The 24,735-nt window shown below is 40.9% G+C and overlaps 1 protein-coding gene across 1 annotated transcript in view; it reads right to left on the bottom strand.

Annotated features, from left to right (window-relative positions):
- The window catches only part of KIF19 (kinesin family member 19), a 50,917-nt gene that overhangs the window by 22,080 nt on the left and 4,102 nt on the right, over nt 1-24,735 (bottom strand). Inside the window, exons 3-5 of the mRNA XM_073682556.1 lie at nt 15,013-15,123; nt 7,947-8,034; nt 6,950-7,086 (exon numbers count right to left, since the gene is read on the bottom strand). Of these exons, the coding sequence (XP_073538657.1) occupies nt 6,950-7,086; nt 7,947-8,034; nt 15,013-15,123 (336 nt within the window). The remainder of the gene's footprint in view (nt 1-6,949; nt 7,087-7,946; nt 8,035-15,012; nt 15,124-24,735) is intronic.

Below are 24,735 nucleotides of genomic sequence, written 5' to 3'. Positions count from 1 at the left end.
CGCATGTATGAATGTTACATATGTGTGTTTATGTATGTGTGCGCATGTATGAATGTTACATATGTGTGTTTATGTATGTGTGCATGTACGAATGTTACATATGTGTGTTTATGTATGTGTGCGCATGTATAAATGTTACATATGTGTTTTTATGTATATGCGCATGTATGAATGTTACATGTGTGTGTTTATGTATGTTTGTGCATGTATGAATGTTGCGTATGTGTGTTTATGTATGCGCATGTATAAATGTTACATATGTGTGTTTATGTATGTGTGCGCATGTATGAATGTTACATATGTGTGTTTATGTATGTGTGTGCATGTATGAATGTTACATATGTGTGTTTATGTATGTGTGTGCATTTATGAATGTTACATATGTGTGTTTATGTATGTGTGCGCATGTATAAATGTTACATATGTGTGTTTATGTATATGCGCATGTATGAATGTTACATATGTGTGTTTATGTATGTGTGCGCATGTATGAATGTTACATATGTGCGTTTATGTATGTGTGTGCATGTATAAATGTTACATATGTGTGTTTATGTATGTGTGCGCATGTATGAATGTTACATATGTGTGTTTATGTATGTGTGCGCATGTATGAATGTTACATATGTGTGTTTATGTATGTGTGCGCATGTATGAATGTTACATATGTGTGTTTATGTATGTGTGCGCATGTATGAATGTTACATATGTGTGTTTATGTATGTGTGCACATGTACGAATGTTACATATGTGTGTTTATGTATGTGTGCATGTATGAATGTTACATATGTGTGTTTATGTATGTGTGCGCATGTATAAATGTTACATATGTGTTTTTATGTATATGCGCATGTATGAATGTTACATGTGTGTGTTTATGTATGTTTGTGCATGTATGAATGTTGCGTATGTGTGTTTATGTATGCGCATGTATAAATGTTACATATGTGTGTTTATGTATGTGTGTGCATGTATGAATGTTACATATGTGTGTTTATGTATGTGTGTGCATGTATGAATGTTACATATGTGTGTTTATGTATGTGTGCGCATGTATAAATGTTACATATGTGTGTTTATGTATATGCGCATGTATGAATGTTACATATGTGTGTTTATGTATATGCGCATGTATGAATGTTACATATGTGTGTTTATGTATGTGTGCACATGTATGAATGTTACATATGTGCGTTTATGTATGTGTGTGCATGTATAAATGTTACATATGTGTGTTTATGTATATGTGCGCATGTATGAATGATACATGTGTGTTTATGCATATGTGCGCATGTATAAATGTTACATGTGTGTTTATGTGTGTGTGCGCATGTATAAATGTTACATATGTGTGTTTATGTATGTGTGCGCATGTATGAATGTTACATATGTGTGTTTATGTATGTGTGCGCATGTATAAATGTTACATATGTGTGTTTATGTATATGCGCATGTATGAATGTTACATGTGTGTGTTTATGTATGTGTGCGCATGTATGAATGTTACATATGTGTGTTTATGTATGTGTGCGCATGTATGAATGTTACATATGTGTGTTTATGTATATGTGCGCATGTATGAATGTTACATATGTGTGTTTATGTATGTGTGCGCATGTATAAATGTTACATATGTGTGTTTATGTATATGTGCGCATGTATGAATGTTACATGTGTGTTTGTGTGCGTGTGCGCATGTATGAATGTTACATATGTGTGTTTATGCATGTGTGCGCATGTATAAATGTTACATATGTGTGTTTTTGTATATGCGCATGTATGAATGTTACATATGTGTGTTTATGTATGTGTGCGCATGTATAAATGTTACATATGTGTGTTTATGTATGTGTGCGCATGTATGAATGTTACATATGTGTGTTTATGTATGTTTGCGCATGTATGAATGTTGCGTATGTGTGTTTATGTATGTATGCGCATGTATAAATGTTACATATGTGTGTTTATGTATGTGTGCGCATGTATGAATGTTACATGTGTGTTTATGTATGTGTGCGCATGTATAAATGTTACATATGTGTGTTTATGTATATGTGCGCATGTATAAATGTTACATATGTGTGTTTGTGTGTGTGCGCATGTATGAATGTTACATATGTGTGTTTATGTATGTGTGCGCATGTATGAATGTTACATGTGTGTTTATGTATGTGTGCGCATGTATAAATGTTACATATGTGTGTTTATGTATATGTGCGCATGTATGAATGTTACATATGTGTGTTTATGTATATGTGCGCATGTATAAATGTTACATATGTGTGTTTATGTGTGTGTGCGCATGTATGAATGTTACATATGTGTGTTTATGTATGTGTGCGCATGTATAAATGTTACATATGTGTGTTTATGTATATGCGCATGTATGAATGTTACATGTGTGTTTATGTATGTGTGCGCATGTATGTTACATATGTGTGTTTATGTATGTGTGCGCATGTATGAATGTTACATATGTGTGTTTATGTATGTGTGCGCGTGTATGAATGTTACATATGTGTGTTTATGTATGTGTGCGCATGTACGAATGTTACATATGTGTGTTTATGTATATGTGCGCATGTATGAATGTTACATATGTGTGTTTATGTATGTGTGCGCATGTATAAATGTTACATATGTGTGTTTATGTATATGCGCATGTATGAATGTTACATGTGTGTTTATGTATGTGTGCGCATGTATGTTACATATGTGTGTTTATGTATGTGTGCGCATGTATGAATGTTACATATGTGTGTTTATGTATGTGTGCGCGTGTATGAATGTTACATATGTGTGTTTATGTATGTGTGCGCATGTACGAATGTTACATATGTGTGTTTATGTATATGTGCGCATGTATGAATGTTACATATGTGTGTTTATGTATGTGTGCGCGTGTATGAATGTTACATGTGTGTTTATGTATGTGTGCGCATGTATAAATGTTACATATGTGTGTTTATGTATATGTGCGCATGTACGAATGTTACATATGTGTGTTTATGTATATGTGCGCATGTATGAATGTTACATGTGTGTTTATGTATGTGTGCGCATGTATAAATGTTACATATGTGTGTTTATGTATGTGTGCGCATGTATGAATGTTACATATGTGTGTTTATGTATGTGTGCGCATGTACGAATGTTACATATGTGTGTTTATGTATATGTGCGCATGTATGAATGTTACATGTGTGTTTATGTATGTGTGCGCATGTATAAATGTTACATATGTGTGTTTATGTATATGCGCATGTATGAATGTTACATATGTGTGTTTATGTATGTGTGCGCATGTATGAATGTTACATATGTGCGTTTATGTATGTGTGCGCATGTATGAATGTTACATATGTGTGTTTATGTATGTGTGTGCATGTATGAATGTTACATATGTGCGTTTATGTATGTGTGCGCATGTATGAATGTTACATATGTGTGTTTATGTATATGTGCGCATGTATGAATGTTACATATGTGTGTTTATGTATATGTGCGCATGTATGAATGTTACATGTGTGTTTATGTATGTGTGCGCATGTATGAATGTTACATATGTGCGTTTATGTATGTGTGCGCATGTATGAATGTTACATATGTGTGTTTATGTATGTGTGTGCATGTATAAATGTTACATATGTGTTTATGTATGTGTGCGCATGTATGAATGTTACATATGTGTGTTTATATATGTGTGCGCATGTATGAATGTTACATATATATGTTTATGTATGTGTACATGTATGATGAATACATATGTGTATTTATATATGTGTGCATGTATGAATGTTACATGTGTGTTTATGTATGTGTGCGTATGTATGAATGTTACATATGTGTGCGTATGTATGAATGTTACATATGTGTGTTTATGTATGTTTGCGTATGTATGAATGTTCCATATATATGTTTATGTATGTGTGTGCATGTATGAATGTTACATATGTGTGTTTATGTATGTGTGCGAATGTATGAATGGTACATACGTGTGTTTATGTATGTGTACGCATGTATGAATATTACATATGTGTTTATGTATGTGTGCGCATGTATATGAATGAATGCATGTGCGCATGTACGTTTATGTGCATGTATGACTGTGTGTATTAAATACTAAATGATATCCCATGTATGTATGAATCTGTATACGTATGTGTGCAGCTATGTTTGTGTATGAATGCATGTATGTGCATCTGAGTGTGTAAATGTGTAATAGTGTTATGTATTGTATGTATATACATGTAAGTATGGATTCATTTATGCTTGTGTGTGTATGTAACTAAGTATTTAGATCGGTGTATGAGTGGACAGGTGCATCTCACTAAATTAGAATATCATCAAAAAGTTAATTTATTTCAGTTCTTCAATACAAAAAGTGAAACTCACATATTATATGGAGTCATTACACACAGAGTGATCTATTTCAAGTGTTTATTTCTGTTAATGTTGATGATTATGGCTTACAGCCAATGAAAACACAAAGATCATTATCTCAGTAAATTAGAATACTTTATAACAACAGCTTGAAAAATGTTTTTGAAATCCATGTGTGTCTGTATAAATATGTGTATACTAAGTCGAAGGTGCATCATTTCTGCTACTGCATCCATTTATTTAATATAATCCCCATCCAAGATGGCAACAAGCAGAGCTAGAGCTCATCATGGCCTTCGGGAAAGAGTATTTGTATGTTGTCAGCTCATGCCTCGCTTGGCGTCCATCCTTAAGTGTCAGTCAGTGAAGAGGTAACAGGAGCCGCCATCTAAGTCATTTACTCCTCACTTTACACTAATTTCTTGCGGTTTCCCAGCCCTGTGTTTGTCTTCTTGGTTGCTGCAGACCAAATGTAATGTGCAAATATTGCGCAGGCCAAAAAGTCATCTCCGCCACATGAGATGGAGCACAAATGGAGGCCGGGCCCATCCATCACCATGGGAATTATCTGTCCTCCTCACAGGGAGGATACAGACAAACAAGCAGCAAATGTTATCAGTGCTTCTGGTGTAATAGGAGCAGCAGCAGGAAGGAGGCAGATAGCAGCTACACAAGCCATGGGGATGGGTGTTTATCTAGTAAATCTGACCCTGTGTTCTTACTACTACAGTACATTATGTTATGTGCTCAGCACACATCCTGATATAGCAAGTGCCCTGCCTTACAGAGGAACTGTCACTAGGTCAACAGAGGGCAGGTATTCCCGCTGCTCCCCTGAGAATTGCGGGTTGTTGTTTTTTTTTTAAATCCGCCATACGGTTCAAGAGATGTGGACCTTTATATTTCTTGCTCATCTTCATGGTCTTTACTCATGGGCGGTGCTTACAGGGTAATTATGCAGAACAGCCTATAGACACGCCCCCATGGAATCCTAGACACGCCCCCTTGATAAAGACCAGAAAAATTAGTACTAGGTAAAAAAGGGTCATATCTCTGGAACCTGATGACAAATGTAAAAAAATAAAACAAAAACTGGAATACTCAAGGGAGTAAAAGGAATAAAATAAGAAAAAAAATGGTCACTTTTCATGGTGACAGGTCCTCTTTAAAGGATATGTCAGGATATGGCAATGTATTATCTTCACCATAACCTACAGCTTTGTTCACATCAGTTGAATGTGCTTTTTTTTTTTTTTTTTTTTTTTGCAGATTCCGCACTTAAATCAGAACCAAATTGGACGAGATCCAACTCATGTGAGTGGGGTTTCCGCAACGCTTTTCACATGGAAAAAGATCGGTCACGAACATAAGTACTAATTTTGGGCACCTTGAATGATAATGGGGCTCATCCCTGCGTGGATCCCAGGGGTCAGCCTCACATTTCTGCCACAGAAATACACATTAGAATTTTATTCCATATCGAGATGTTGCGGAAAAATCTGTGGAATTGCCGAAAATGCACACGATATCCACAGCCATTCCACCCCCAAATCTGTATGTGTTACGCTATATCCAGAAGTGGTGAATCCCACAGTGTAAAGCTTCCACAGTATATGGAGCATGGATCCGTAACATGCACAGAATTTCTCCCCTACATCACTGCGTATATTTTAGTGTAATTTGCTGCAGACATTGTGTATTATTCGGTATTATGTTTTTTTAACAGTGCATTATTTGGGTACTATAAGGTAGTATTATATTGACTTTATAGGTCCGTAGTATTTTAGTATTATATTGGAGTAATATGTGTGGTATTTAAGAAAGCATTGTTTGGACACTATGTGCTGGTATTATATTGACGTTATAGGTCAGTAGTATTTTAGTACTATATGGTGGTAATATGTGCGCTTTTTAAGAAAGCATTATTTTGAACACTATAAGGTGGTATTATATTGACTTTATAGGTCAATAGTATTTTAGTACTATATGGTGGTAATATATGCGCTCTTTAAGAAAGCATTATTTGGACACTATATGGTGGTATTATATTGACTTGATAGGTCATCAGTATTTTAGCACTCATTTGTTGTATTATGTGAGCTCTTTAAGAGACCATTACTTGGGCACTTTATATTCACATTATGCGTTCTGTATATGACAGTATTATCTTGCCGCTATATGGTTTTGTTCTGCTTTAAAGGGTTATTACAGATATAGAAAGTTATTCCTTATCCATAGGGCAGAGAATAAGTTACTGATTTTTGGGTAGTTGACAGCTTGTAACCCATTAATCCAAAGAAGGGGGCTCTGGAACCCGAGAATTGTGTTCTACAAAGTCCCATTTTGAATGGTATAGTTGTGTGTATGTTCAGCCTCTGATAAATTCATTGTCTATGGGACTGCTGGAGAAAGCAGAGTACAGAGCTCTAGGGCCCCATTTTGGGATCACTGTGGGTCCCTAGTGAGATGACATCTATGGGCATTCCCAATCCCATCCATCCATGTAATTTGACAATTGTTCCAATTTTTACATTTAATTTTTTATTTGATCAACGTCACCACTGACCTCTAAGTAGGACATGAGGACTTCATACTCCATATCATCACTGGTCTCTTCAATAGCTTTAAAGAGATCATTCAAGGTCCTGATGTATATCCCAGGCTCCCGGTCCGTGCCCAGCATAGTGTAGGTCTTGCCACATCCTTATGATAAAGGAATTGAACAGTGAATACCAGATTTGGCGAGTGTAGTGTTATAATAAAAAACACATCAGGAACACAAATACAAATAGGGTCCTCACTAAAACTGTCCGAACCCACGAGATTGGTGATGGCAGAACGATCATTTGGCAGACAGTTATCTCTCCCGACTCCCCCATACACATGAATGCTAGGTCGAACGTTCCTGTGTTTTCAATGGGGAGAGAGTAGTCTGACAGAGCCTTATCTTCCCTAAATTGTCTTTACATGCATTTAAGTAAGAAGAGGACAACCTAGGCCATTATGCACATCAGATTATGGTTGGTGGGATTGGCCAGGCATCTAATAAGTATGGGGCTTCTCCACACAGCATCCACTCTCAAAAATGGGTATTTGGGGGGCATTTATGGGTTGTCCTGAGTTTAAGCTTATGCACTCGGATGTGACTGATCAGGGAAAAGAAGGATCGGGCATGCTGAATTTCAATGCCCAATCCTTTTGTTTCCATGGAGATAAATTTTAGAATGCGTGTTTTGGAACTTCAAGCAGATCCTTCAATCTATATGTCTCTATGACACTATTTTAATTTTTTCCCAGGGATCCCCAATGCATCTGGATAAGAATATTTGATGACAACTTGGTTTTTGTAGTGGACAATTGAATAAGATCCTCAGTTTCCCTTTTCAGTCCCCAAAACATGGGGGAGAACACACCCTGATCACACATGAATGAGCTTCTCGGTTAACCTCTGCTGTTCCAGCCGAGCAGCGATCCAGTCAGTACACCCCCACCGAGGCCTAAATGTAGCACCAAAACCTTTTTTTCCCGTGAGAAATGAGGTATCGTAAATTCATCAAACTCACCAGTGGGGCCATAGGCGAACACGGTGGCATTATATCCCGAGATGACTCCTTCAATCAACCCTTTGGTGGTGAGGCGGTACACGGTGTCCTATCGCAGAGCGAAGTAATAGATATATATTGGATCATGACATAATTAAAATATATTTTTGACCAAAAAAAACAAACAAAACTGCTTTCAAAAGGTGACCAAAGGGAATGGCAGCACGCGAAGAGGAAGTCACCAAAAAACTCCAAAATGGCTAATGTGCCCAATAATGGAGAGAAAAATAAAGCCCTGTGATGACGACCATAATAGCCTGGCTAGCATCGGCCTTCTAGGGCCCTTGTCCCAACCTTGTACTTTTTCATTGTCACAGCCTGTGGCATCATTGGGGGCACTATCTGTGGGACATGTTATCCCTTTTGGGGGTACTATTTATGTCTTCTTAGGTAAATGTGAGGCACTATGGGGCCGATTCATCATTGCTTTTGTGCCTTTTTTGGCCAATCTTGTGTATTTTGCGCCTTTTAGTTTGTTTGCGCCACATTCATTCTTCCATTTGTGCCTTTTTTGCAGTCTATTTTTTATGTGTGTGGCAAAATTTATGGCTTCCAAATATTTTTGCCTTATAACTCGTGTAACTTTTCTAAAAGTCACAAACTCTGTCACAAATGTGCTCCAGTCCCCCTCATCCCTTCTTCTTCCCCTGGAGTAATTTTATGTATTCCTGAAATTTTGACACAAATTTTTGTGACATTTTAGTAGAACATGCCTACTTTTGGCACTAAAAAGTCGCAAAACGGGTGTGCAGAATTCACGAAACCTGTGCGTCAATTTAATGAATTTAGCAAAAGAAACATCAGCAAAGACCACAATATAAAAAAAGAAAAGGGACTTCCAAAAAATTACAAATGATGAACCAGGTAATATTTGTTGGGTACTATATTCCTTTTTGGGGCACTTTCTAGCTTTTAGAGTCAGTACAAAGCACTCTCTACCTTTTGGAGGGTATTTTCTATGGGACACTATATCCTTTTTGAGGAACTATTCGTTGAGCACTATAACCCTTTTAGGAGTGCTGTATAGCTTTTGGGATAAATTAGAGGCACTATATCTATTTTGGAAGCAACATCTGCTAAGTACTATATTTCTGTAAAGCTATGTGTACACAATATTTTTTTCAGGTGGATTCTGCCTGGAACCCACCTGAAAAAGCACCCAAATCACCCCCAAAACGAATATACTGCACAGCAATATAATAACGACATTGCTGTGCACATGTTCAGTCTTTTGTTACTTATTTTAACCGCGTCAGGCTTCGGAAACCCTGGAGAGGTTAAAAGAAGTGATATGTTCATTCTTCGTCTCACTAGTTATAGTTTAAATTACAGAAAAAAGATGCCGTCGGTGGATTTGTTTCAAGAACGATGGCACGACTGTTAGCTTTTTCCTGAAGTGGCTTCATCTAGGAAAACCTTGGCGGATGCGTCTTAAAGACATAATGTGCACAGACTCTTACCCTATTAAGGGTGCTATATTTCTATGTATATAGATTCAATGTGAGGCACTATATCCCTTTTATGGGACACTGTTGGGCACTACCTGTAGGACATTAGTAGGGATGATCATCGGGGTGCTCGCCACTCGACTGAGCATCAGGGTGCTCGGGTACGCTTCGAGTATATCGCTAGTGCTCGAGAACCACGCTCGAGTTCCTGCCTCTCATTTCTGCGGCTGTTAGGCAGCCAATAAACGTGGGAATTGCCCGTATATGGCAGGCAATCCCTGCATGTTTTTTGGCTGTCTCATAGCCGCAAAACATAGGGGTGGGGCCTTGAGCATGGCACTTAAGCACCAGCAATATTTGATATGTACCCGAGCATGCCGGTGTTCACTCCAGTGGAGAGCACGTTCGCTCATCACTAGATTGGGGGGCAATATCTGTGAGGCATCAAATATTTATTTTTCAGAAAGCATTTTCTATAGGGGCATTACCTGTGAGACACTGTATCCATTTTAAAAAGGACATGTCATTTGCTATTAATATGTAATTTTTTTTTAACCTGGTGTAAATGACGCTGTTCTTCTGAATCCGACGTTGTTTTTGTTTTGTTCCTATGCCTCCCTGTTCTTGAGATATGGCCCCCTTTTTCCTGCGTGTCAGTCTAGTGTTTTTAGCCAATTATGCGTAGTTCTCAAGAAGACTCACATAGAAAAAAATGAAGACCACACCCATTTTCTAACAAGACTAAATTTATATACAGTGAAGATGGGGCCATATCTCAGGATTGGAGAAGCGCAGGAACAAAAGAAAAACATCGCCGGATTTAGGAGAACAGCGGCATTTAGACCAGGTACAAAAATTACATATTTATGGGAAGTGACAGGTTCCCTTTAAGTATAATATATACCTTTTAGGAGCACTATATAATGCCCACTGAGGCTATGTTGTTTGTTATTCAGCTTTTTCAGAAATTAATATAACTAAGAATTGGCAGAAGAGCATTTTCAACAAGAAAGGAACGGCTCAGTCCACATATGAGAATTCTTCAGTGTAAGATTACACTTCAGGCATACAGTATAAGGAAGCAATCTCATGGCAATTATATACTTAAGATATTATCATAGCTTATCCAGTTTGTATGCAAGGGCCATTAACGCTCACTAGCGTCTTCATGAGTAATATTTACCAGTGCTTTCCAATTACAATGCTTTGGTGAGATCATATAAATGTCAGGAACCTATAGATTTTACTAACTCTTAATTCCCCCCAAAAAATTCCAAATCAGGTTTTTCATGATTTTACTTCCTTCATGCAAATTTAGCCACTAGAGGGCAAACATGTGAGAAATGTGTCCCACTAAAACTATAAGAGAAGATCAAAAGCACTACATTTCTCTGAAAGGCAGGGGCTGCCCATAATTCTGTATGAAAATCCCATCTGTACAGTAATATTGCATTAAAGATCTGGGAGGAAGTCTTAAAGGGGTTCTCCATTTTTGACAATCCCTTTCTGTTTGAAGGATAAAATGATCATGGATTTCTGTAATTTCTATACCCTCCAGTAATCAGATCTAACACTGCAAAGTGACCAGTGTTCAATTTTCCTGCAGTGTCCCCACAGGATAAATGAAGCCTTACCCAGTTTCTGCACTGTTTAGGAATTAAAATTATTTTCTAGTCCTCGAGAGATGGAGATACACTTGTATAGGCAGCCTTGAAGGAAAGCCCAATTTTTCTTTTATTAGAAATGGGTTTTCAAAAGCAGAAAACTTTTAGGTCAATGCCCATTTATTTAGCAGGAACTGTGAGTAGACAAAGAGTTCAAATCAAGATCCATGAAGACCCTTGACAATATACAAGAAGGACCCTCTAGCATTTTAGTACCTATATAATTGGTGTCACCCAATAGGCATATAACATTGCCATGTAGAGCCAATAGATTTTTTTTTGTAATGGCCATTGGCTTTATCTCGAGCCATGGCGACTTGATGGATGAACAATCTGTAGGAAGATCGATTTTGTGCAAGCCTAGATAGGTCTACTATGGTTTTCTCCGCCGTTATCTTGATAGGATCAAGTTTTGGTCTTCCTCTTCACCTTGTTCCTTCTATTTTTTTGACTATGATGTCCTTCTCCAGTGATTTCTCTCTTCGAATGATATGTCCAAAGTTGGCAAGTCATAGCTTGGTGATCCTTGCTTCGAGTGACATGTCTAGCTTGACTTGTTCCAAGATTGATTTGTTTTATTTTGCTTGCAATCCATGGTATTAATAACGTCCTTCTCCAGCACCATATTTTGAAGGCATCAATTCTTCCTCTGTCTTGTTTCTTTATTGTCTAGGTTTCTAATCTGTATGTTACCACAGAACAGACCAAACTATGTAAGAGCCGTGTCTTCGTCGCCAGCGAAATGTTCCTCAACTGGAAGACCATACAATGTCAAAATAATTCTATGGCATCAGCCTTGCATGCATTTTCAACAAGCTGCTAGGGAGAAAGTTTACAGTGATGATATGTGGTGAGGGCATTGGTGAAGGCCTAGAGGCAATTGCCCATATTGCCAATATAATCCAGGCATGGCAAGATAGTCAAGTTGGTGATCTAAGCATTGGAAGCTACTAATGATACCTTGGTCTACGAAAATTTACTTGCTTGGAAGGAGCAGTAAAAGTAATGGCGTCACAGCAGTAATTTTAGGACCAACAGATTTGTTTGCATTCTCAGTTGACCATTAATACCCAATAAGAAACTCGGGAGTCACACATACATCAAGGAGAAGAGGTAACACAACCCAAAGCACAAAGAGGCAACATGATCCCATCAAGGAGGTAACATTATCTCCGCGCGGTCTTGTATTTCCACTGTCCTCATTCTTTGCTCAGAGGCTTCTGTCAAGGACAAAAATGTCTCAAGAATACGGCAAGAAAAGTAAAAGTGTAACGGAATAGGAAGCGAAGTCTAATAATGAGAGTAGACAGGAATGAAGGAAAGCAGGGCGAGCCAGTACTAGAAAGACAATAAATAATAAGAAGAGGACAATGACCAACCAGGGGGTGCTAGGGGAATGTGTGACTTTACATAAGACAACAGGAGGTAAAGCTATAACTCAATACATCGCCTCTACACGTGAATGAGACCACAGAAAAACAAATGCAACCTTCAGATTACGAGCAGACCTCTTTAAAGATTCTTTACATGTCCAGTTATTTATTAGAATCTCCCAACAGTCGCGGAAGTGACTTGAGAAGGGCTCAATATAAGTTTGAGAGTTATAAAAATATTTTTTTTTCTTTTCCAAATTGCCCAACTCAGGGTCAATTGACGATACAATATTTGCTACAATTTTCCAAGTTTACATTAGAGAAATGACCCAAAGGATATGTTATCTACAAGCTAAAACATCTCTTATCGGCTGCTGCCTTCACATTCCATCCAAGTAAAAGTAGTTGGTTTGTAAGGAATGTGAAGACGGCAGCAGAAGTCGTTGATTGGCTACACTGGTCATGTGATGTCTTCTTTGGGTGTTGATGACCCTAGACCAGCAAATGATACTGTAGCAAGTGTGGAGGAGCAGTGTAGTTTCGGGAAATTAGTCTTCTTAAAGAGGAGGTCTTTTGGAGAAGTATCATTGACCATGATCTACAAGACTTTGATGATGAATCTCATTGATATCAATGTCTCATTGGTGTCCATCCAACTATGGATGGCAGGAAAGCGCCAGAGCCATTGGGTTTCTGTTAGCTCAACTTGACTTTCTTTATAGGCTTCATAGCTGGTCATTAGTAATGGTTGGTCAAATATGTAGCCTTTAAGTAAATTAGGGCAAAGAAATGAATAACAATTTACAACTTCTACCGACATTTTCAGCTGTTCTCTGGATGATCCAGAAGCCAGAAACATTGATTGCTAGGCTTCATTATAATAAGGAGTTAAATGATTAGTGCTCACGCACGTGACCAGGTAGAGCTCTCTCGCATGCTTGTGTGTTGCCTCCTGCTGAGTGATTATAATGCTCCCATGTACAAGAATATAATCACTACAATGCTGTCCAGTTTCATACAAAAATACTGCCCCTATGTACAAGAATATAACTACTATAATACTGCTCCCTATGTACAAGAATATAACTACTATAATACTGCCTCTATGTACAAGAATATGACTACTATAACACTGCTCCTATATACAAGAATATAATTACTATAATACCGCTCTATGTACAAGAATATAACTACTATAATAATGCCCCATGTACAAGAATATAACAACTATATTACTGTCACACGTATAAGAATATAACTACTATAATACTGCCCCTATGTACAAGAATATAACTACTATAACACAACTCCTATGTGCAAGAATATAACTACTATAATACTGCTCCCTATGTACAAGAATAGAACTACTATAATACTGTCACATGTATAAGAATATAACTACTACACTACTGCCCCATGTACAAGAATATAACTACTATAATACTGCCTCAATGTACAAGAATATAACTACTATAATACTGTCACATTTATAAGAATATAACTACTATAATACTGCTCCTATGTGTTAAGAATATAACTACTATAATACTGCTCCTATGTACAAGAATATAACTACTATAATATTTTCGATGCCCAATAATCTATTATAATACTTCTCCCTTTGTACAAGAATATAACTACGTACTGTAATACTGCCCCCAATACATATGAAGCTACATTACGTTATTATGGGTCTAGTAGACATACTAGTTCAGCACAAACCATTAAGCAGTTAAAAAATAATTATCAAGCGTGGAGACATCAGGGACGAAGCATCTGAGGAATCATTCCTGAAAGACACCTGTAATACGCACTGTCTCTACACAGTAGTTGCCACCTGAGCACCATGCTCTCTAGATACATTACAATATGTAGCAGAGAAAGGTTTGGCGCCTTCATAGTCATTCTTGTAGACAAGACATTGAAGGTCACCTACTCCTTTGGAAATAAACACAGATTTTTTTCCAGATCCATCAACATTATCACCAACACATTTAGACACAAGGACATACAAACCACAATGACTGATTATGAAGCTCCTATTAGGGCCTTGGACAAAAGAGACCCAGCCCCAGTAGGTCCTACCCCTGCTATTGGGTGGTGAGATCTAGTGCGAGACTGCCCCCTCCTGAGGAACTTCCATTGTTAGCATGGTGGCATTGAAATGGGCAAAGGTTTATAGAAAACGGTGAAAAACACCAGGTTCATCTATTGTGGGTTTCAAACCTAGATGTTGGGGCATTTTGATATTTTTTCTTTAGGGCCCTCTATCATTGATAATAACCAATATTTATAATGCACTGGCAGGAATCACAGTATTCAGTTTTGAAGTCTGGAGCCAAATAAAAAGAAGACACTGAAAATAGCCCAAGCATCCAAGGAAGACCCAAGGAAGATACTTAATGTTTGGTTATTTGCGCTTAATCATTGGCTTGTCATGATACTAATGATACCTATATGCTATTCCATAGTTCAGTTCTTCAATGTATTGTTATATGGACATGTCTTTCAGACTTTCATTATAGAGACCAAAGCACAGTACCTGGGTAGCAGAGTAGTCAAACGCCACGTCAAACATGTAGGACTTCTCACGGGAACGGTTGGCTCTCAAAATGTCATCAGGGTCTTCCATTGGGTCCATAAGAACCACCATCTGCAAGGAGTTATTACGTAGATTTATAACTTTCAATAACTGGATCATGAAAATCCTTCTGAAGAATTAAATCCACCCCATGGTCCACCTCTCCGAAGAGAAGGCAATACTTATTTAATTACTGTATATTGTTTGATTGACTCGTTTTCTTATTCCTCAGTTTTACATAATTTTGTATGACTGTTCAATAATCTAGCATACCCATTGGCTTATTACCCATGCAGTCACCATGGGTCTCACATGATGGGTTGTCTAATGGCCAACCATGCTACCAAGCATATTTTTTAAATCTGTCCTTGAAAGAGTGGTTTTCCATAATCTTCAAATCTACAATGGAAAATCAAGGGGTAACGATGGGCTATATGGATATCTACTGATGTCATGAATGGGAAGAGGGACTTAAGCTACACAAACCTTTTACATAACTGCTCGACATTTCTTTCAACTGTTTTCAAAACTTGCACGCTTTGCCAAGAAGCTTATCTCCCATGGGGACAAAGGCCCAGGTTAGTGAAATCCAAGAAACCTGATTCTTTCTTCCCTTGACCTCTAGCATTAGGGCAGAGTTGTGTCATGCCTATACACATTGCATAATTGACTAAACCCAGTGAAATTGTCCCGGCCACCTAATGCATATGGGTACCATAGGAAGCAAATCCAGTGCCTGATATTTTTGCATATGTCCTAATTGACCCTTTTCTCAGAATTACTAAGAATTACCCATACACAATAGATAATAAGGGTTCAGCCAATTGTTCAGCTGGCAGCTATCTCTCCTGACTCCTCCATACAACAGATCACTCTACTGAGTGTTGCTATGTTCTCTATGAGAGAGCCACTGCTGGACCCCTCTGGCGGCAGCTTATTTTACAGAGAATAAAAGGTTCGGCAGCCCAAATTTAGACATGCTAGATCCTTATTTCCTCCAACATTATCTTTTGGGGAGATTTAGTAGGCCCCCATACCTTTTCAACTGTTAGCTGAGCCCTCAGATATTGGTCAGTTCGTCTGATGTTAGCTAAAGAGTATGGGCACCATTAGTCTTCTTCAATACCGGCCCAACTTTACTATGGCCACCCACAGTAGATGAGTTATATGTGTTTCCTCCATTTTTTGGCCTTTTTTTCAACACAATTTGTTGCTCCTCCTGCATCTTCAAAGTTCCTCCTGTTTTGCTCCTTGGAGAATCCTCTCCCATACCAGATAGACCATCTCTTTGTACCAGTGATATTCAGCACCCATTTTGCTAAGACGTCATGTTCCTCAAGAAAGAACATCTATGGTATTATTCAGATGAAAGCTTTACATCAGTAAATGAGTGGGGACTTTGTGAGCAGATGGTATTACGCGGCATCGTCTCTAAATTATTCTAAGTCAGATAAGAGATTATTCCAGAAATGGCGCCAGGCTGAACAGACACTATACTGTGCCAGACTCCAAACTGGTACATCTGAGCATATGTAACCAGACAATGGCCACCTTCACTCCGCCACCAGATGGTGTTACCTCAGCGCTACCTGGAACAAAGACAACTATTTAGCTTGACTCCAGCTGTTATTGGAGGAGATACAAAGAAGGATTTTTGAAAGATGTGACTGATTTTCTGGCTATGTCATATTGAAAATGTAAAACATACAACCATAGGCTAAGAAGACTACAGGTAGGTAGACATTGCGTTCCAGGGGTGTAAAATCTTAATTTTTGGGGAAACTTGGACATCAGTCTACTGGTCAGTTTTTGCATCTGACAAGTCCATGCCCCCTTGTGAAGGTAAAAGGTGAAGAACACATACTAGTTACACAATGTCAACCTTACTGAGTCACAAAGGGTTCACATCCAACTCCAACCCCATAAGACACACCAACCTTCGAACCCATAACTAAACCCAATTCTTTAGAGAAACAAAAGGTCCACATTTAACCCCAACCAAATAGAAAAACAAAAGATCCAAATAAAACTCCAACCCTATAGAGACAGAGTCCACATCCAAAGTCAACCCACTAGAGATACAAAGGGTCTACATCCAGGATCAACCTTTAGAGTCTTGAAGAGTCACCATATAACGCTATCCCTATAAAGATACAGTGTCCACATCCAAAGCCAAGTTTTAGAAGAACAAAGGGTCCACAATCAACTCTTACCCTATAGAGACAGAAAGGGACCAATTCCAGCACCAACCCTATAGAGATACAGCATGGCCGCATCCAACATCAACCCTATAGAGACATTAAGGCTCCACATCCATTGTCAACATATAGAGGTACAAATAGTCTAAATACAGAGTAAACCCATAGATGTACAAAGGGTCTACATCCAACATCAACTTATAAAGGTACAACGAGTTTACATCCAACTCTAACCCTACAGAGATAAAAAAAAGCACCCTACCCAACAACAACCCAGTAGAAATGCAAAGTGTTCACATCAAGCATCAACCCTATACAGATACAAAGGGTCCAAACATAACACCAACCAAATAGCAACACAAACAGTCCAAATCCATGTCAACCTATACAGCTATAAAGGGCCCACATCCAACTCTCACCCTATTCAGATACAAACCAGCGCCAACCCCGTAGTGATATAAATTGTTCATATCCAACTCTAACAATATAGAGACAAAGAGGGTCCAAACTCAGCATACACTATATGATGAACCAATGTCAAGGTCAGCCCTATAGAGGTACAAGCATCCCCATCCAATGTCAACTTATACAAGGGGTCTGTGAAGAACCGCACCTTGAAGCCTCACCTGATGTCACTAATACGTCAGGGGTCACGTGGTACAGTCTCTCCACTTTCACCAAAGTGATGTTAAGCACCCCCTGGGGATACGTAATGTCAGCCTGGCACAGTTTTTCACAGACACACTCTGTCTGCACGGGAACAGGGAGGCATGGGGAGTGAAAGAGAGTGGCCCACGCTACCACCGGCTGGGCACAACACTTACAACCCTGACAGGCTGAGAGATCCCTTTCACTAGCACCAGTGAAACCTAGCCTTGCCAGCCTGGTAGGACTGCCACCAGTTCCTCGTTACATATAAGCCTGGTCCAGTAATGGGATTATAATGGGCCAGAAACCAGCCCCAGTAGTATGAGACGTAAAACCGAGAACACAGACGTGTGGATTCGTGGATCGAGATAAAAGAGCAGCCCAAGGTTAAATTGGATATTTAATCGCCTTAAGGGAACACTAGACAAAACACTATATACACAATGGATATACGTATACGATGGTCAGATATGCAAATTCAGGTGGTAGTACAATAAGCATAAGCAGATTGTAACATCCCTGGCGGCGTGCTGGCATGGATTACCATCTCCCACCATGCAAGACCGCCAATTTACCTATCAGTCCAGGCTGCACACTTTGCTCCAGTACTTATTGTGTGCATGTCTCTTGTCTGATTGCTTAGGGCGGCGGCGCTGTTACTGCCTGATTCTTAAAGTTACAGTGTGCGCAGTCCTAATGCCTCCCCAGCCTATTGCTGTGAGTCACTGGATACTTAAACCCCCTCCACCCAGTAGGAGGTGCCTGAGCAACACTTTCTTTCAGTGTGTTCTGTGCAACTGAGTTGCCAGGTCCTGTCCTGCATCTTGTCTGTTTCTGCCTCCCTGGGGGCTGTATACCCAGGCCTGTTACCTGTATCTGTGACTTCTAGTCTGTTCCGCCACCCTGGGGGCTGTATACCCAGGCCCGTTACCTGTATCTGTGACTTCTAGTCTGTTTCCGCCACCCTGGGGGCTGTAAAGCCAGGCCCGTTACCTGTATCTGTGACTTCTAGTCTGTTTCCACCACCCTGGGGGCTGAGTTCCCAGGCTTGCTCCTGTATCTTGTTCCTGGTTCAGTTCCTGTCTGAACTGTGTCCTAGCCCGTTACCTGTTTGTCTCTATGTCCGAACCTTCCCTTTTCCTGCAGTGTCTGAACCTGCACCTAACTCCAACTCGTTGTCTCTGTACTTCTGTTTGTGAGTTTTGTGTCCACTCGATACTTCATTTCAATTACTTTGTGTGTATCTGGTTCTACTTGTCCCGTTTCCCTGCCTCTGTATCTACCTCCTGTGTTCTAGCTATCTTCCTGTGTTTCCCAGTCTGTTCCATGTGAAAAGAGCCCTGTCCTGTCTGCCTGCACCTTCTGCCCTGTGGTTTCGCTCTGCTCTGCTTATCCACCGCACCTGCGGTTTCGCTCTGCTTGTCCACCGCACCTGCAGTTTCGTTCTGCTCTGCTTGTCCACCGCACCTGCGGTTTCGCTCTGCTCTGCTTGTCCACCGCATCTGCGGTTTCGCTCTGCTCTGCTTGTCCACCACACCTGCGGTTTCGCTCTGCTCCGCTTGTCCTCCGCACCTGCGGTTTCGCTCTGCTCTGCTTGTCCACCGCACCTGCGGTTTCGCTCTGCTCTGCTTGTCCACCGCACCTGCGGTTTCGCTCTGCTCTGCTTGTCCACCGCACCTGCGGTTTCGCTCTGCTCTGCTTGTCCTCCGCACCTGCAGTTTGGCTCTGCTCTGCTTGTCCACCACACCTGCGGTTTCGCTCTGCTCTGCTTGTCCACCGCACTTGCGGTTTCACTCTGCTCTGCTTGTCCACTGCACCTGCGGTTTCGCTCTGCTCGGCTTGTCCACCGCACCTGCGGTTTCGCTCTGCTCTGCTTGTCCACCGCACCTGCAGTTTCGCTCTGCTCTGCTTGTCCACCGCACTTGCGGCTTCGCTCTGCTCTGCTTGTCCTCCGCACCTGCAGTTTCGCTCTGCTCTGCTCCGCTTGTCCTCCGCGCCTGCGGTTCTGCTCTGCTTGTCCACCGCACCTGTGGCTCTGTTCCAGTATCCCAGTCTGTACTGGTCCCTATCCAGCCTGCGTTCCTACCTGCCAGTATCTGCCTGTCTGCATACCAGCCGTGCCTGCCAGTACCCGCCTGTCTGCATACCAGCCGTGCCTGTCAGTACCCACCTGTCTGCATACCAGCCGTGCCTGCCAGTACCCGCCTGTCTGCATACCAGCCGTGCCTGCCAGTACCCACCTGTCTGCATACCAGCCGTGCCTGCCCGTTCCTGCATTCCCCGGTGTGGGTCAACAGCTGTGACTGGGGTCTGACCTGGAGTAGCACCTGGGCCACCTCCCACGTCCCTCCTCAGACCACGGAGTCGATTAAGCCGCCGTGTGTTCGTGGTTGGATCTGGCGAGGCCCCTAGTCACGCCCCTCCAGGCACTCCTCGGTTCGTGGCCCAGTGGGACCACTAACCACGCTCACGCCAGTCAGTCCGGGCGTGAGCGTAACACAGATGATACAAAGGTCAGTTACCAATTGGATGTTAGGCCTTGGTGCTGCGCAGCCACATGCGAGGTGTGGGGTGCCAGCGGTTTCCGGTGTCTTCCAACACGATACGACAGCGTGACGTTCCTTAGAAGAGAACACTGGGCCACAACCTTGCACAAGCAATTAAACCCTTGGTCAGTAACTCTCTTTAACGCCCCCGAGATGGTCCTAGTTTCCTTCCCCTTGGGTCTGGTGGCTGAAACTTCAAAACCTATGATGGATCATAACTTGTCAACGGAAGGTCAAAGGGGGGCAAATTTGGCACCATCGGATCCGGCCGGGCCCTCGTCATGCTTGGAGACCAAACATGGCATGGCTTCCTGGCTTCTACTAACCCTTCTACGTATCTCCCCACCCCAGGGTGCTAGAACGGTTCGAGACCTAGGTCCCGTTCCCGCGATCTTTGAAATGTAACCAGTATACGGCTAGGACGTACGTTAACTCCATAACTCCTTATAAAATTACAGCTCCCATCCGTCTGGGGGGGTTTCTTTGAAGCAGTTAAGCAGCTTGGGCTCCCAGCAGGTGTTCGTCGTGCCAGAAAAGCCTTGGTCCCAGCTAGGCTGCAAGTGAGTTTTTCCACTTGGCTCAGCAGGTGGTCCAGCTTCAAAAGCTCCAAGTGTCCTGTTCAGCTTCACATTTTAAAATAGGTCTATAATCTCGGACTGGATATGATACAGTCAATTGACATGAAATTATATCCCCCATATTCCTCTACATCCAACTTCAACCATATAGAGACACAGAGGGTCCAAACTCAGCATACTCTATAGCGGAACCAAGGATCCACATTGAACTTGACCCCTATAGAGATACAAGGGATTCACATCCGACCTCAATTTATATAAAGGGTCCACATCCAACTTTAACCATATAGAGACACAGAAGGTCCCATCCCAACATACTCTATAGTGATACAATGGGTCCACATACAATACAATATTAACCTATAGAGCATATGTGTCAAACTCTCGCCCGTGGGCCAAATCTGGCCCTAAGGGTGATTATATTAGGCCAGCGATGCCATATGGAGGACTATGTGGGGCCACTATGCTGAATGGAAGACTATGTAGGGCCCATTATACTGTATGGAGGACTATGTGGGGCCCATTATACTGTGTGGAGGGCTGTATTGGGATCACAGTTGGGGGATCATAGTCTGTTGGATTCACCATACTTTGCCAGAGGAGTTGAGGGGCGGGGCACAGTAGGGTCTTCATACTGTGTGTGTGGAGGGTACTATGGAGGAAATCTCTCTGGGGGTATCATACTGTGTTTTGAGGGCACTTGTGTTAGCATCATACTTTATGGGGGCAATGAAAGGGCAATCTAGGGTCTTCAATAGGAGGAAAGGGTCTGCAAAGTTGTGAGACGTGCTCTTCTGTGACCCCACAAAATATTAAGCTATTTTTTTTTAGGGGGGCATGGCCCAATTAGAACGTCTGCTATGGGATGCCATGATTTCTTTCTACTCCCCTGCCCGTGAGGAAATACCCAGTGCTCCGGTTATGTGGTCTGTCTAAATTATTAATTAAAATGTACTTTTGTGGGACAACCTCTTTAAGCTTGTTTTCAGATTAGATGATAAGGAAAAATTTCCTCAATTGTAGACATATTTTTTATAAATATCAAAGTTGGCCCAAGTTTTTAATTTTGGCCCTCTGTGTATTGGAGTTTGACATCCCTGCTATAGAAGAACCACGACTCCAAAGTAAAGGTCAACCCTATAGAGCTACATGTTCACATCAGACCTCAACTAATACAAAGGGTCCACATCCAACTCTAACCATATTGAGACACAGAGGGTCTAAACCCAGCATAACCTATAGAAATGCAATGGGTCCACATAGAACCTATAGAGATACAAAGACTCCAAATCCACACTCTGTTACTTTGTATGTATTACCAACCCTCCCTAGCATCATAACTCTATTGTTATACACTTGCTTTATTCCATCCCCACCTGGCATTTCACCCGAGCGGTCACTTAAGATACTATCTCCTTAATTATCCTTTGCAGATCACAAGGAGCCTGGTTATAAGATGTCTCAAGGAGCCATCTGGTTGTTACATGGGCGGTTGTGTAATCCCAGTCTGGTGTCTTACACCTTAAGGGTCTTACACCTGCCATATGCTATGGAAGGGCACTGGGGGCACCGGTGCATGGCCGTGGTGACAGAAGGAGGCTGATCTGCACACATATAGTCACACCCTCATTATTGTACTAGGAAAGCAGATCTAGGCTTAAATTCATTAAGACGATGAAAAATTTATTTTGCTTGACAGCAGTTGCCTAAATTGGCTACTCCCTAGCCATGTATATATGTATGTACAGTACAGACCAAAAGTTTGGACACACCTTCTCATTTAAAGATTTTTCTGTATTTTCATGACTTTGAAAATTGTACATTCACACTGAAGGCATCAAAACTATGAATTAACACATGTGGAGTTATATACTTAACAAAAAAGTGTGAAACTACTGAAAATATGTCTTATATTCTAGGTTCTTCAAAGTAGCCACCATTTGCTTTGATGACTGCTTTGCACACTCTTGGCATTCTCTTGATGAGCTTCAAGAGGTAGTCACTGGAAATGGTTTTCACTTCACATGTGTACCCTGTCAGGTTTAATAAGTGGGATTTCTTGCCTTATAAATGGGGTTGGGACCATCAGTTGTGTTGTGCAGAAGTCAGGTGGATACACAGCTAATATTCCTACTGAATAGGCTGTTAGAATTTGTATTATGGCAAGAAAAAAGCAGCTAAGTAAAGAAAAACAAGTGGCCATCATTACTTTAAGAAATGAAGGTGAGTCAGTCCGAAAAATTGGGCAAACTTTGAAAGTGTCCCCATGTGCAGTTGCAAAAAACATCACGCGCTACAAAGAAACTGGCTCACATGAGGTCCGCCCCAGGAAAGGAAGACCAAGAGTCACCTCTGCTTCTGAGGATAAGTTTATCCGAGTCACCAGCCTCAGAAATCGCAGGTTAACAGCAGCTCAGATTAGAGACCAGGTCAATGCCACACAGAGTTCTAGCAGCAGACACATCTCTTCAACAACTGTTAAGAGGAGACTTTGTGCAGAAGGCCTTCATGGTAAAATAGCAGCTAGGAAACCACTGCTAAGGACAGGCAACAAGCAGAAGAAACTTGTTTGGGCTAAAGAACACAAGGAATGGACATTAGACCAGTGGAAATCAGTGCTTTGGTCTGATGAGTCCAAATTTGAGATCTTTGGTTCCAACCACCGTGTCTTTGTGCGACGCAGAAAAGGTGAACGGATGGACTCTACATGCCTGGTTCCCACCGTGAAGCATGGAGGAGGAGGTGTGATGGTGTGGGGGTGCTTTGCTGGTGACACTGTTGGGGATTTATTCAAAATTGAAGGCATACTGAACCAGCATGGCTACCACAGCATCTTGCAGCGGCATGCTATTCCATCCGGTTTGCGTTTAGTTGGACCATCATTTATTTTTCAACAGGACAATGACCCCAAACACACCTCCAGTCTGTGTAAGGGCTATTTGACCAAGAAGGAGAGTGATGGGGTGCTACGCCAGATGACCTGGCCTCCAGAGTCACCAGACCTGAACCCAATCGAGATGGTTTGGAGTGAGCTGGACTGCAGAGTGAAGGCAAAATGGCCAACAAGTGCTAAGCATCTCTGGGAACTCCTTTAAGATTGTTTGAAGACCATTTCCGATGACTACCTCTTGAAACTCATCAAGAAAATGCCAAGAGTGTGCAAAGCAGTCATCAAAGCAAAAGGTGGCTACTTTGAAGAACCTAGAATATAAGACATATTTTCAGTTATTTCACACTTTTTTGTTAAGTATATAATTCCACATGTGTTAATTCATAGTTTTGATGTCTTCAGTGTGAATTTACAATTTTCATAGTCATGAAAATACAGAAAAAGCTTTAAATGAGAAGGTGTGTCCAAACTTTTGGCCTGTACTGTATATACTCCAAGTAGGGATATGTAGGGAAAGCCATGAGGCGGGTGATGGCTCAGAGAGGTCATTAATGCTGCTCAGCATAATATATATTAACTATAGCCACGACATATAGGTGGTATACTATGTCTAAAGGGCATCTCTCTACCATAATGTCTAGAAGACCCCTGGTGAAAAGGAAAGACCTAGTAGACACCTAGATGAACTCTTCATATCCCTGCAGTCCTCTTCACTCCATGCTGGTGCCACAGACAATTAGAGTCCTGGTCTGGGGACTATTAGTTTAGAGGGTCTAGGGTTTGCATTAGTTTAAGGGACTGGTCTGTGATCTGTATTAGTTTAG

The sequence above is a fragment of the Phyllobates terribilis genome, unplaced genomic scaffold, assembly GCF_046119375.1.
Source record: "Phyllobates terribilis strain yellow unplaced genomic scaffold, ASM4611937v1 Scaffold_5__5_contigs__length_657084704, whole genome shotgun sequence".
Classification (NCBI taxonomy): Eukaryota; Metazoa; Chordata; class Amphibia; order Anura; family Dendrobatidae; genus Phyllobates; species Phyllobates terribilis.
The sequence above is the reverse complement of the archived record's forward strand: the minus strand, read 5'-3'. Positions and strand labels throughout refer to the sequence as shown.